Source organism: Aethina tumida, chromosome 5 (assembly GCF_024364675.1).
Source record: "Aethina tumida isolate Nest 87 chromosome 5, icAetTumi1.1, whole genome shotgun sequence".
Taxonomy (NCBI): domain Eukaryota; kingdom Metazoa; phylum Arthropoda; class Insecta; order Coleoptera; family Nitidulidae; genus Aethina; species Aethina tumida.
In genome coordinates, this window is record NC_065439.1 from 5,007,018 (window position 1) to 5,020,763 (window position 13,746).

General features: G+C 34.0%; 2 protein-coding genes across 6 annotated transcripts in view; both read left to right on the forward strand.

Annotated features, from left to right (window-relative positions):
- Positions 1–7,050, forward strand: part of LOC126265729 (uncharacterized) — a 177,561-nt gene extending 170,511 nt beyond the window's left edge. For all 4 annotated transcript variants that reach the window (XM_049968185.1, XM_049968184.1, XM_049968187.1 and 1 more), the window contains exon 3: positions 5,290–7,050. In XM_049968185.1, coding sequence (XP_049824142.1) covers positions 5,584–6,609 — 1,026 coding nt within the window. In that variant the 5' untranslated portion in view covers positions 5,290–5,583 and the 3' untranslated portion in view covers positions 6,610–7,050. The remainder of the gene's footprint in view (positions 1–5,289) is intronic.
- A 5,488-nt stretch (positions 7,051–12,538) lies between these two features.
- LOC126265736 (cytochrome c oxidase subunit 6A, mitochondrial-like) lies at positions 12,539–13,411 on the forward strand. Of its 2 annotated transcripts, XM_049968197.1 has the most exons (3): positions 12,539–13,092; positions 13,152–13,261; positions 13,298–13,411. In XM_049968197.1, exons 1-3 carry the CDS (start codon positions 12,981–12,983, stop codon positions 13,379–13,381), a joined length of 306 nt encoding a protein of 101 aa, XP_049824154.1. In that variant the 5' UTR covers positions 12,539–12,980; the 3' UTR covers positions 13,382–13,411. The 2 variants fall into 2 exon arrangements, with proteins under 2 accessions (XP_049824154.1, XP_049824153.1); XM_049968196.1 differs by having other exon boundaries at positions 12,550–13,092; positions 13,152–13,411.
- Positions 13,412–13,746: the final 335 nt, after the last annotated feature.

Consider the following 13,746-nt stretch of genomic DNA (forward strand, 5'->3'; position numbering starts at 1 on the left):
GTTCGTCAAAAATGGTACGTAAATATTCTCTAAGACGAACCGTATTGTGAGCAGGGCAACCATCCTGTTGAAACCATACATTTCCAGGTTTAATTCTAAACGGCAGACTACCAGGACAATTTGGTTTTGCAGAAGATCGAGGTATTTTTGCCCAGTGAGATTACCTTCTATAAAAAAGGACCCACTATGTTATCTCCAAAAATACCAGCCCAAACATTTAGTTTTTGGGGGTACTGGGAACGGGCAGCACAAAATTTTCGTAATTTTACCCTTGACCAATACCGCGTAACCATGGGATTGTGCCGCCCGTGTAAAGGAAATTACAAATCATCAGTAAAAAGTATTTTACTGATAAAATTGTTGTCGCCATTTGCCTTTTCCGTTATGGACTCACAAAATGCCAAGCGGCGGTATTTATCGGCAGGTAAATTTTCATTCCCACATTTCAATTTGTAGGAGGGTATTCATTAGATTTCAGTATATTTCGTATTTGAGCACTTGAAAGATTAAAGTCCAGTGCAACCTGGCTAATCGGCTGATTTAGCTTGTTTTCAATACTTGCACAAATCAAAGTGCCCCGTGCCTCACGTTCAAAATTTCAGGTCTGGGCGGACGTTCGATCCTGTGATTGCTGAGATTTATACAACCGTGCGTGAGAAAATTATTTACAACTCGTTGAATAGAGTTTCTGTTAGGAATCGGTATGTTTTGAAAAATCTCCGAAAATTGATGGCGAATGCGATAACTGGAACTTCCAGTTCAGGTGCCACGTAACAAACTGAATTTTTTCTTGCAGCGTATACATTTTTATTATTGAAAATGAGCTTATTTAAAGAAAACCTACCTCTGTTGTCAATACACCGACTCGTCTGCGGAGATCTGATCTAATTTTTTTACATAGCATGATACCAGACCAATTAAACTTTAACGACATACATTTAAGATATAAGTTATATAAACAAGGGCAACAGAACTTATCGAAGAAATAGAAATATTTTTCATGTTATTATATAATAAAATTTACAAATATTTTTTATGTTATTATTAGATACAAAAGTTTAGAAATATTTTTATTATTATATGAAGTTTACAATTATTTTTTAATATGAAAAAAAAATCGTATTTGCACACTGTTCTCCCACATTTGAACCATCAAACCCCAAAGAATTTCAATAGGATTGAGGTCTGGGGATCGTGGAGGTCATGGAAGTCGATTTATTTCGGGGTGCTAATTAACCATTTAATGCGAGGGTTTTTCTTTGAATTGAGGTCAAAAAAACGTAGATTTTTTTTATTTATAATTTTGATAAAGTCTAATATTGGAATGAATTAAAATGAATACAGTAAGCTACTCTTATTTATAACTTAATTTAACAAAGGAAAATATATTTTACAGACTAAGATGTTCTAATTCTAGAGTATGATCTTGTAATAATCATCTAAATTGCAATTAAGAAATATTTAACAATATACAAAGGAGTATAGTATATTTTACTGCGTAAATAAACAATATAACTGCTTAGCTTAACCCCGTTTTAGAAGAGCCTTATTCTAACAAAGAATAAAAATCATAAAAAAAAATATAAAGTTTATAATAGTTCATAGTCTAAACTGGCACAAATTTAACAGTCATTAAATATCACTTCTGACAGTTCATTTTCTTCGATATTAGGATCGCACACTTGCGAAATAGAGAGACGTCTTCGTTGTGATCTCAAAAGAAGGGGTTGAATCCTCGCTGCTGGTCCAGACGGTGGTGGAGGTTGACTTGAAGAGGTTATTCGGTTGATGATGATCCTTCTTCTTATTTTGCAGCATCTATAAATAACTATGATGGTAATGACAATAGTTACTGATAAGTAAGTAAACCATGGACCTTGGTATTGATTTAATTTTGTCTTTGCCAGTTTAAGTTCATCCAAGTTGAATTTATTGAATTTTAAAGGTTTTAGTTTTGGAAGTTGTTCTTCAAAAGGTATCTGTGGTGTTGTTATAATATCTGAGTAATTAGATTATGCTCTTTCATAGTTAGATGAAATTCTAGCTGAATGTTGTAATCTTGACAATCGAATGTTGAGACTCCACACATTTCCGGGATTTTTGTTGGGTTCATTAGGATTTTAGCCTCACAAATGGCATTGTTATCCACAGGATATAAAACGATATCTTTGCATATTTTTGTCTTTTTGTCCAAATTTTGACATTTGTCTATGTCGTTTACCACTGCGTATTTGTCGATTAAAATCGGAGGTGATTAAATATTTATGGGAATTCCGAATGGTGTGAAAGAGTTTGGTTCGGGAATCTTTTAAAGGAAGGGAAAATAAATGATATAGCTTAAACGAATCAATTTGGACTGTCGGAATGTTTAATACAAATATTATTTTAGAATTTGATTAGTATGCATCTAGTTTGATTATTTTGTTGTAATATAATTAATATTACAATATTGTTGTAATATTATTATGGAATATTGTCTTTAGTATTATCTAAAGGTAAGTTGTCCTTTTTAAGTTCTCAGTTTATTTCCAAAAGTTCGTCTGTGGTGCATTATCTAAGAAGACAAAAATTTAAGCGAATTATGAGGTACTAGGCGGTAAAACACTTTTTAAAAATGCACAAAGATTGAGGTTATTATGTGTACTCTACTCTAGTACTGCATTAGGCAGCGTTACAAGCCTACGCTTTACTGGAAGGTTCGTGCTAATTGAACAAAACACAGAAGTGCAACACATGCATAAAAAACAAGGAGGTTATTGTTTATATATTCGGTAATTCCTCACTCCTTAAAACGATGCTCAAGGGATGAAAACCGTGGACATCGAGATTGCTTCTTCCCTCTGTGTGGTATATCGTTGACACATGAAAACTCGGGTACATAACACTTTACAAAGTTTACACAACAATCAGAGCCTATGATGGCACACAGCAACCATGTAACAATCGTCCAAATCTTGATGGGTCGTTGAAAATCTAATGTGTCTATGTAATCGAATTTTTCAGATAATGCAGGTAGTTCTTTGGTTTTTGTTTTAAAATAATCGGCATGAATATAGACCTTCATGGGGAGGACTTTCGGCCTATTTATTTGAAATTGCAACAATTCGTGGTTTCCACCAAATATCCTCTTTTCGGTTGAGACAACTTCATTTGGCGTGAAAATATAATAGTTCTTTGGCAACGTCATTAAGTAAGCTCCTTGGACCAGTTGGGTAGATTTTTGTAGGTTATATTGAAGTTTTATTGAAGTTTCTTGATTAATTAATTTGCAATATTGGTTTGTGGATCTCATGGTTAGTATTGAGATTTCGCAATTGTTTTCTAGTTTAGGGAACTGTTTTATGGCTGCGTTGTTGCAGAAGTACGTTTCTTTTAAATTTTCACATTGAGGATCGTATGCGAAGTACAAATTTGAAAACAGAATCGTTTTGGAAGTTGGCAGAATTGTAGAGAACATTAGTGAACTGGAATTAATTTTAGGAACGGGTATTGTTTGGTAAAATATAAATTCTATCACGTGAGTGACTGGTATGAAGAGAATAAAAGTAACACGATTATTGTAAATGTAGGATTCTACATTGATAACTTTCTCTAATTGAGAACCTATAGCATTGACTAATCCTCGTTTTGATCTATTATTGTAAATATTTTCTATTGGTAGAATTTCATAAATTTTGTCTTCTACATTTAGTTTTATTATATTGAGGATTTTGATATAAATTGGATAAATTTTTTGTTTAGAGATATTGTTGTACAGGTTTTGCACTTGTGAATTTAATTTTCTTGTTTCGGATAATAACGGATTAAGGTCTTTGTATTTTTTTGTTATATTGTTGCAGTTTCGCCGGACCGAATTTGTTCAGAAACAATCCGGTGGTTTCGTCCAACTTAGTGACCAGTTAATAAACCTGAAATTAAAGTTTAACTTTAACTATTTTGGGTAGACATTTAATCTTGGAGATATATATTTGTTTGTTATCTTTGTTAATTACTATTTTATTATTAGGGTCATAATCTTTAACTTGGTCAGATGGTTTGAATTTATTAGACCCTTTGTTTCTTTGAAAGTTGTTTTCATTGAACGGCTGATTTTGAATATTTTCTATTTCTTCACGGTTCTTATTAGCTTTGGATATTACTTTTAAATATGCATATAAATTCTTTGTTATGTCTATGTTTTTGTATAAAGTCGTTTAATTCCGATTGTTTTAAGTTAATTTGGGGAGGTTATTTCATCTCTGTGATGAGTGGTTGTAAGTTAGTGTGTTCCAATAATAAAGGTTTTCCTAGATAGGTGTCATTGAATATCAACGGTTGTTCATTAACAAAGAGGTCGCAATTGTTCTGATGATTAAAAAGGAATGTCTTTTGTATTTTACTTCGAGACAATTTTTCTAAGCAATGTAAATTCCCAGGAATACACTCCAGAGTTTCTTGCTTCTTTAACTGGGAATATGGGCAATTACCAAAATTATTTTTTAAATTGTCGGATTGACAAGTGGTATTTATGTCACTCGTAAAATGCTTATGGCACAAATACTGGTTATCCATATGATCACAGATGCTAGAAAGGGGTATTAAGTCGGAATTAAGATATATTTTGAAGGACGAATGGTTGTTTGAAATTTTAAATTTGGAATAGGCAAAAAGTAATAAAGTTGGGGTACTACTAAAAAGAGGTAACGTGAGAAAATTGTTGAGTTCTTTAATTAGTTCAACTTTGTAAATTATATTCGGGTGAATAGAATTAAGATTACAAAAAGATAAAGAATTCTCAATATCCTGAAACATATTCAAAACAATGTTAAATAAGTGAATAAGCTGATTTAGTGTATTTCCCGCCTATAAAACATCTATATGTTCCTGAGAACCATTTAATAATTTTTGTATTAAATATATATTTTTTACAATAGATTTTTCATTATGTTGAATATCTTCAAGAGTCCGGTTGAACTTACGAATGATTTCAATGTTAACTGAAAATTGGTTATTAATTTGATGTACTATATTTTCTTGATTTTGTTTTATGTGATCGACAATATTTGTTATTCTTCGGTTATCTTCTGCATTCATATTTCCAGTAATTTGTTTTAGTATAGATCCTAGTCCATTTATTAAACCTCTTTTAGTTCTGTCTGAGTTTCTAAATAGAATTATCTTTTCGTCTAAGGTAACTTAAAACTTTAGTATATTTTTCGAGTATATTTTTGTATTTAGTACTATTATTGATCAACATTTCTGTTTACTCGTAATAATTCAATAATTTTTTGTAATTTTCTATGATTATAGAAGTACGTAATAATATAGAAAAGTATGAGAAAAGTTTTGCAATTTGGATGTTCCTAAATTTATTGAGAATATGGTTGTCCATTGGATGATGATGGACCTGTAATCAGAAATGTCTCATTTTTATATTGCTATATATCCCGGGATTTTTTTTTATTATTGGGTCAAAGTGGGGAAAATCTACAAGACGCCTTCTGGTGGAAGGCAGTATCGGACTAACCGACTAAAAACCCCTCTCCGGGCACCGATCCGAAGATCATGGCCTAAGAGTATAACCATATAGGTTTATATCCCGGGATGGAGGACTGCGAGTCTAGCAGAATAGCAGAACTGACCGGTCCTGACCTGAAGAATATTGCAGGATTGGCAGGAGAGACAGAAAAAATAGCCTATCTCACCAGAGCAACTACAATAATGGAAGTTAAGAGGGGTGAGCAATACATATCTGCAATGCCACAAGTAGAAGTCAGGAAAGGTTGGTTCGAAGCATTAAGGGACCTTGCGCCTGCAGTGGTCTGCAGCGAGAGACAAAGTATAGTAAAAATACCCACAAAAGGTAATAAATGGGGTATTCTTAGGAAAGCGACAGAATATATATGTGGCGAGAAAAACATAAGGGCGACAATTTATGTTAGCCAAAAAAGATCAATTGAGATGGTAACCACAAATGCAGAGGAGGGGGAACCGTTAAGGAATCTGGGGAAAACTACTAAAATACATAAAACGTATGCCCTTGTGGTTCAGAAGAAAGATGCGGACTATGAGGAAACTTTAAAAGCGGTAAAGAGTAGTCTAAGTACGACCGAGGGGAGAAAGGCGGTGCAAACGATGAGGAGCACAAGACATGGCAGGCTCCTCATCACAATGGAAAAGAACGACAGAAAGGCTCGAAGGGGAGGTAACCAATCACATCAATGTCGTACTGGCGGGAGACCTGAACGCCAAATCCAGGAGTGGGGATCGAGGGTAGAGGACCGCAGGGGACCCATGTTGGCGGAGTGGCTGGCCATGCACGATCTGATGGTGCAGAATAGGGGGTGCGTCCCTACCTATGTTCATGTAGATAGGAACTTGGTGATTGACGTTACGGCCAGTTCAGGTGATCTGGCAGATACAAATAGACAATGGCGGGTGAAGGGGGAAAAATCACTTAGCTTTCATCGATACGTAATATTTGACGTGATGAACGGGAGACAGGAAACCCCAAGGTCAACAAAGGGGTGGAACGTGCGACAATTGAACCAAGTACTGTTGAGGGAATGTGTGGAAAAAGACCTCGGAGATAAAACCCTGACGCATGGCCAGCTTATCCAGCTTGTATGAGAAACTTGCGATAAGGTAATGCCAAGAAAGGGCATACAGGGAAGATACAAGCCTAAATATTGGAATAGGAAATAGCGGAGGCAAGAAGGGATTGCGTAAGGAAAAGGAGGGATGCAAGCAGAGCGGCTGGAAGACCAAACCAACTACTAAAGCGGCATGAATACCGAAATTCGAAAAAAATGTTGAGGAAACTCATCCATAAACTGGATCCGGAATTCTGAAGACATGGAGTTGGGGATAGACGTGACGGCGGAGGAAATAAGAAGAACCTCAGCAAAGATGGAAACGGGGAAAGCTCCTGGACCCGATGGAGTGCCTGCAGAGATTGTGAAGTTTATAGCGCAGGAGCAGGCTGACAGCCTAGGGGAGCCACATTGATGGCCATTAATAGGGTGAAGGAGCTGACCTTAGGAGAGATGGGGAAGACCCGAGGGCTTTGTGCGCTGGTCACACATAAGAAATGCCTTCAGGGCAATAGTCAGAGAACTGAGGAGAAGAAAAATCTCTGAGAGCCTGGTGCGTGTTGTGGCGAACTACCTCTCGAACAGGAGGACAGTGGACGAAGGTGGAGAAATCAGGGAGTTCATGATGGGGGTGCCGAATGGAATCTATATGATTGCGTATGCTGGCGGTGGTAGGAATAAATCGAGATGGAGCCAGAGTCGTGGAAGCTGTGAACGAGACCATCCGGATGGTGTGCGAGTGGCTTCGGAGCGTGGACCTCCAGATTGCGCCTGAGAAAACAGAAGCAGTTCTGCTCTCCGGAAGAAAATGGACAGGGGATATAAGGTTCCGTGTAGAGGAGACCGAAATAGTGCCGCGCCGCCAGGTGAGATACTTGGGCGTGGTTTTTGGCAAATGTATGTCCTTCACGGGACACATCCGGAGTGTGGTGGACAAGGCGGTGGAGACTGGCGGCGCACTGGCCAAGATAATTCCAAGGATGGGAGGGCCTGTGAACAACAGAGGAGGGTCCTCTTCTCTGTAGCTGTTTGACAGGTGATGTATGCAGCCCCTGTGTGGGCTGGCAGCCTATCATGAGGGAGAAATCGCGCGTTGTTGGATGGAGCACAGAGGAGATGGGCCCTCAGAATTTGTAGAAGGTACCGGACGATATCCGGAGAGGCGGCCATGGCTGGAACGATACCGCTAAAGGCTGCTGATGCGGGAGGCGGCCGAAATCATGGAAAGCGAATTCAAATTTAAAGTTCATGAATACCACAGATCTAGTGGCATCTTATTGGCAGATTCCATTATATCCCGATTCTACTAAATATACTGGTTTTATGTATAATCATAGAACGTATGTAAGTAGATACACATCTGAATAGGCATACAGTTGTGACGTCACGACATTGGCGCCGCCCCTCTGTTTGGGCAGGTTTATGACCTTTTGTCTACACGGTATATTCGGACTGGTTTATGACCTTTGTCTGTATGATGATTGCACATATAAATAAAAAATCTATGTACATTACAATTATTTGTTTTTATTCATATCACAACAAATTACAGTTCCTTTTCATGCATGTTATGTATAATTTTTTTTATTATTATTTCGGAGCAATTTCAAATGTGGCAAGCGGAATGGAGTAGCCAGAAATGCGCTGTTGACCTTGTGAACTGCTATTTCTTGAGCAAAATTTCCCTTATAAAGCCCAATATTTCAATTGTACATGTCAAAAGTTTATCGAGTCTCTTGGGTTTACTTAAAAATTGTAGACATGGCGCTGGATTTGTGGCCGTCGAAGAATCGGACATCGATGATAAGTACGGTGAAGATATGGTCACGTGTGAGAAAATCTCCGTGTCTAAACTCATAAATTTATTGCTTTTGTGCACTGCATGGAATATGTAAAAACATTCACAAGTATCGGGTCCCTCAACTGTCACTGGATTAGCCGAAACACATGATTCAAAATGTGTACCAGAAGATTCACCGTAAATCTCACGCACATTAACAACCTTCTCAATTTTATTTTTAAGCTGTTCAAGTCTATTGATTTTTTCTCTATCCACACACGTTTGAATAAATTCTTCAATTTTTTCTATGGTGTACTTGATGGACGATGGTGACGGTGACGACGACGACGACAACGACGACGACGAATAGATCGGTAGCGATAACATTTTGATATTAAACACTAAACATAGATGTTTAGTTAATTTATAGGAATTCATTACAATTCATTTCAACTTGTTAAAACTTGTTTTGATTTCTCCAAATAGCTTTTTCATACACGCTAGATTTCTCACTAAGCAGTTATTTATTTAGATATTAACATTAACATCCCGCCAACAATCCATTGCTGTAATATTTTCACATTCTTTGTTCTTGTCGGTGCTGTTGTTATTGTTCTCTGGTAGGGTGACGGTCGACTTGCTGGATTCCATGTGATTGCTACTGATGTGGATGTTGTGTTGTTTACACATTGAAATAGTTTCTCGTTCTATTCACATTATGTTGCCGTTATCCAACTTATATTTAAGTCACAGTGCGTACAATTTCGCTTAGAGGTAGATACTCCAAAACACGATCGTGTCTATTATGGTATGGAGATGCTTCTCCTATCAAGGTGTCGGTCCAACATATCGTATTAATAAATAATGACAGAAGTATCTTACTGTAATGTGTTAAGTAGGACTATGTTGCCACATTTTGACGGCAACATACGACTGCGATGGGTGTTTTAACAAGACAATGATCCGAAACATACATCGAAGGTGGCAAAGAAATGGTTTTCTGGCAAAAATGTTCAGCTTTTAAGCTGGTCTGTCCAATCACCTGATCTAAATCCTATCGAGAACTTGTGGCACGTTGTGAACGTAGCTCTGAGGGGTAAAAGCGTCACTAATAAAGAAGCCCTCTGGTTCCTGGTGGAGGAAGCGTGAAATTCAATTTCTCAGGAAACGTGCCTGAAAGTTGATAGACCCAATGCCTCGTTATTAAAAACAGAGGCTTAGCAACATATACATTTTTGGCAATTCTGAAATTGTCCCTATATTTTTTTTTCACAAGAAAATTTAAAGAACTTTATAAATCAATGATTTTTTTTTCTTAAAGTAATTTGTATTTGTACACTGGAAACATAAGAATACTTAAAATAAATACTCCTTTCAAAACATATTGAAACATTGGTTTAATTAGCATTTTTTCTATGTAATATTATACTTATTATACTATTTTTAGTCACAATACTTAGTTTCAACTAATAATCCTAATAAAATGATAATTAAATAAATTTTCAGTAGGTCTTATTAATTTTCTATTTGTGGTACCTTGTCTTTGATTAATACAATATTTATGATTATATACATATTTTTAAATTATTATAGTGAAATTCAAATATCAACTTGTTATTATAAAAATAATGCCTCACTTTAGATTCAAGGCAATAAATTAAGATGATTCGTATAAAAACGTTAAAAATTGTAACTTCAACTCCACTCATTTTTTTTTTTTAAATCACAAAAATCAACTAAATAATTTTTATTACAAATCATAAGATTAAAGCAAACTCTAAATAAATGATGCTTAACTATAAATTCAAGGTAACACTTTTAGGTGATTCGCCTGAAAAGTTTAATTAATCTACACTGATCAAATTTTATTTGTTACAAATATCAATGAACTTATTTTTATTACAAATCATTGCGTAAAGAAAATAATACATTGTCTATGTTAAATTAACACCTCGAACCTTTTCTTTATTATCAAGGCTTGTCGGCGTTTCAGGAACGACTATTACAGCATTACGCATACATAGGTAAAATAACTAATAACTAAAAATGTATTTTAATTTAGGATTTACGATAGAATAAGATAAAACCATAAAGATAATTATATGAATTTCAGGTATCATATGTAAGGAAAAATGTCCATGACTTCAGTATAAGACTGATCATCTTTCAGAGCTATCTCAGTTTGATTTTGATTTGGACGAACGAACAGCGAGCTAAAATGTCACCAAATTATTCAATTCACGACAAAGATCTCTTTCTTCAGATTTTGGCAAGTCATCCCATTATTGAGAATAAAACAAATGATTCTTACAATAATGAAAGGAAAAAAAAAGCGTGGGCAAAAATTGTGCAAGAGTTTAATGCAGCGGCTGATGAAAAGGTAATATATATATATATATATATATATATATATATATGAAATTTATTATTATATAACGTTGGTTATTATTAAAATATTCATAGAGAACAACAATTCAATTAAAGAGGTTGTGGGATAATCAGAAATTGATGATCTTCATCAAATTATATCGTGATAATTTTAGTTGTCATGGTAGAAGATGGAACAAATTCTAGCGCTGCTAGGATGGTTTCAACAGATAATTCTGAAACAGCATCAACCACAAGATTAAAAGTAGCGGAGGCAAAATTAAAAGTAGAGGAAACAAAATTAAAAGTGGAGGAGGCAAGATTAAAAGTGGAGGAGGCAAGATTAAAAGTGGAGGAGGCAAGATTAAAAGTAGAGGAGGCAAAATTAAAAGTGGAGGAGGAAAGATTAAGAGTAGAGGAGACAAAATTTAGACTGGAAGAGGAAAAAATAGTATGTTAAAATATATATAAAATAATATTTAATTTTTGATAATTTCATTCATTTTCATCAGAATCGACACTTAGCTCAGACTCAGACATTATACATTACATACATTATACAATTTTTTTCTGTATTCACTTATTGCTAGTTATAAGTGAATACAGAAAAAAAATTGCCAAATTGTAGTAAAAGTCTGTTAGTGTAACGATATACACTACTTTGATCATAATAAACAATTAATTTTTTTAGTAAAATTCTATTTATTTAAATAAAATGCTGCTTTTTAAGCAGTAAAATAACATTTATTTAATAAAATTATTAGTTTTCTGCAGATAACTTATGATCTGTAAAAAATATTCAAAACTTTTTCGGAGATTATAGTAAATTGAATTCTCTACAAAATGTGTCATTTTTCCATAAAGTTGATGGTTGCGTCAGAAAATGAGAAAAATGTCAAAATTTTGAATCAATCCAACTTTAATCTTAAATAAGTTTTGAAAAAATGAATATATCAAAAAACTGTAAGAGACATTTTTTGTAGAGGGTTAAATTTTCTATAAAAATCTGTTTTGATCATTTTGAAATATTATCTCTAACAAGAGTTAAACAATTTCAAAATCCAAGAGAACACCGTTCCCGTCTTATTTAAATGGAAATTAAAATTTACGATGCACCTCTTAATATTAATATTAAGAACTGTAACTTTCACAGTATTTTTTTACCATTTCCAACAAGATTTTCGATATAAATAAGAAAAACAAAATTTGTCAATTTTTTTTATATATTTATATAAATATATAAATATATATATTTATTTATATATTATTCACATTTCAATTAATATACTACATGATGCTAAGAAAAAAGCAATTCAATAAAATCTTTATTGTTGATTAAATTAACAAAACTCAACTGTCAGAATCCTAAAACACAAAACTATTGCTTATATGAACAATTTCATAGTAAAACTGAAACTATAAATATTTCTTACAATTATGACCGTTCAAGGAACTGGTTTATTTCTTTTTTAGTTACAAATGTTTTAATTTTTTTTATTTTCTAGTGTTATTAGAAACCCAATTTTAAACACCCTTTGAAATCAACAAACTTGATTTGACATCCATACGTTTAAAAATCACAGATTTTGCTATTGTTACAGTTTCAGAATGGTATCTGCTAACGTCATCAGTGATCATTGTGTCTCTGACAAGTATCTTTTTAGTGAACATAGCAACAATTTATAATTATCTTTTACTTAACTTTTAAATTGAATATCACAATATAATACTAACAAAGTAGTTAGTTTGTTAGTTAAATAGAATAGAGTTAAATAAGTACAACAAATTTAAATAAAAAATTTATTTATTATCCTTTTCATAACGTTTTTCATGAATTTTGTTTGTTATACATATTATATACTTATTTTACATTTAGCTATTATGCAATACTTTTAACACTTCGTTTTCTGTCTTGTTCGAACAACAAATTAAAATTATACCGGTAACTTTAGATATGTATGGGAGAAATGTTATGGGCTCACTAGGTGCCCTTGTATCCTGTATACTCTATGGTATACTCACCCAATTCCATTATTATTTTGAGAGTTTAGGTGTTTTAGAAGCTGATATAGTTTTTCTTGTCCACATTTCCATATCACGATAGTATCCTCTACGTAATTCTACAGTACGTTTCCATGGAGACTATATGTTATATCCAATGTCATAGTTACTATTCGCATACTTCATTACCGTATTCTAAAATTAAACACATCAATCTCTTTGATTAACTTGATTCATTTTTTACTTGAAGATTAGCTGAAATGACTACCATAATAAACCACTTATTTCGCAGATACATTCAAACCACCGTCTACAAAACTGTGAACAAATTTAGGGTCGCTGGCCCATCCGCCATTTCCGGCAGTCACGAAGGTAATCATCACTTCACCTGTCATTTTTAGGTTACTTATACAATATAATTCGCATTTAAGGTGGGTTTAAAATCTGGAAGAAGCTGACATTCTTGGTGGCATTCCCGTCCATCGCTTTGTGCGGTGCTAACATCTGGCTTGGTCACCAAAGTCAGGGTCGTGAACAGGTGCCTTTCATCAAGTACGATCATCTGAGAACTCGCACCAAACGATTCCCATGGGGTGACGGTAATAAGTCCCTCTTCCATAATCCTCATACCAACGCTTTGCCCGACGGTTATGAACATTAAAAAATTATATTTACATTACCAAAATAAAAAAATTGATTTGAAATTAGTTTAATTTTTATTCTTGTTATTTAATAGAATCAATACACATGTACAATATATATAAGATTTCTTCATACTTAGACAATATATTCAAAAATAGCTCTGTTACGTCTATATCAAATAATCAAAATTTTCAATTTATCATTACTGCATCACTGATGTTACGATTTACTTTCTTCTTCCAATACGTTGAATTAAGTAATTAGACTCTGTCATTAAATTATATGCTAAATGGCAACGTCAATTTGACTTTTCCATCTTGTTGAATTTATATATTATTTATTTAGGCCTCTAAGCATACATGAACACATTATATCGTTTAAAAA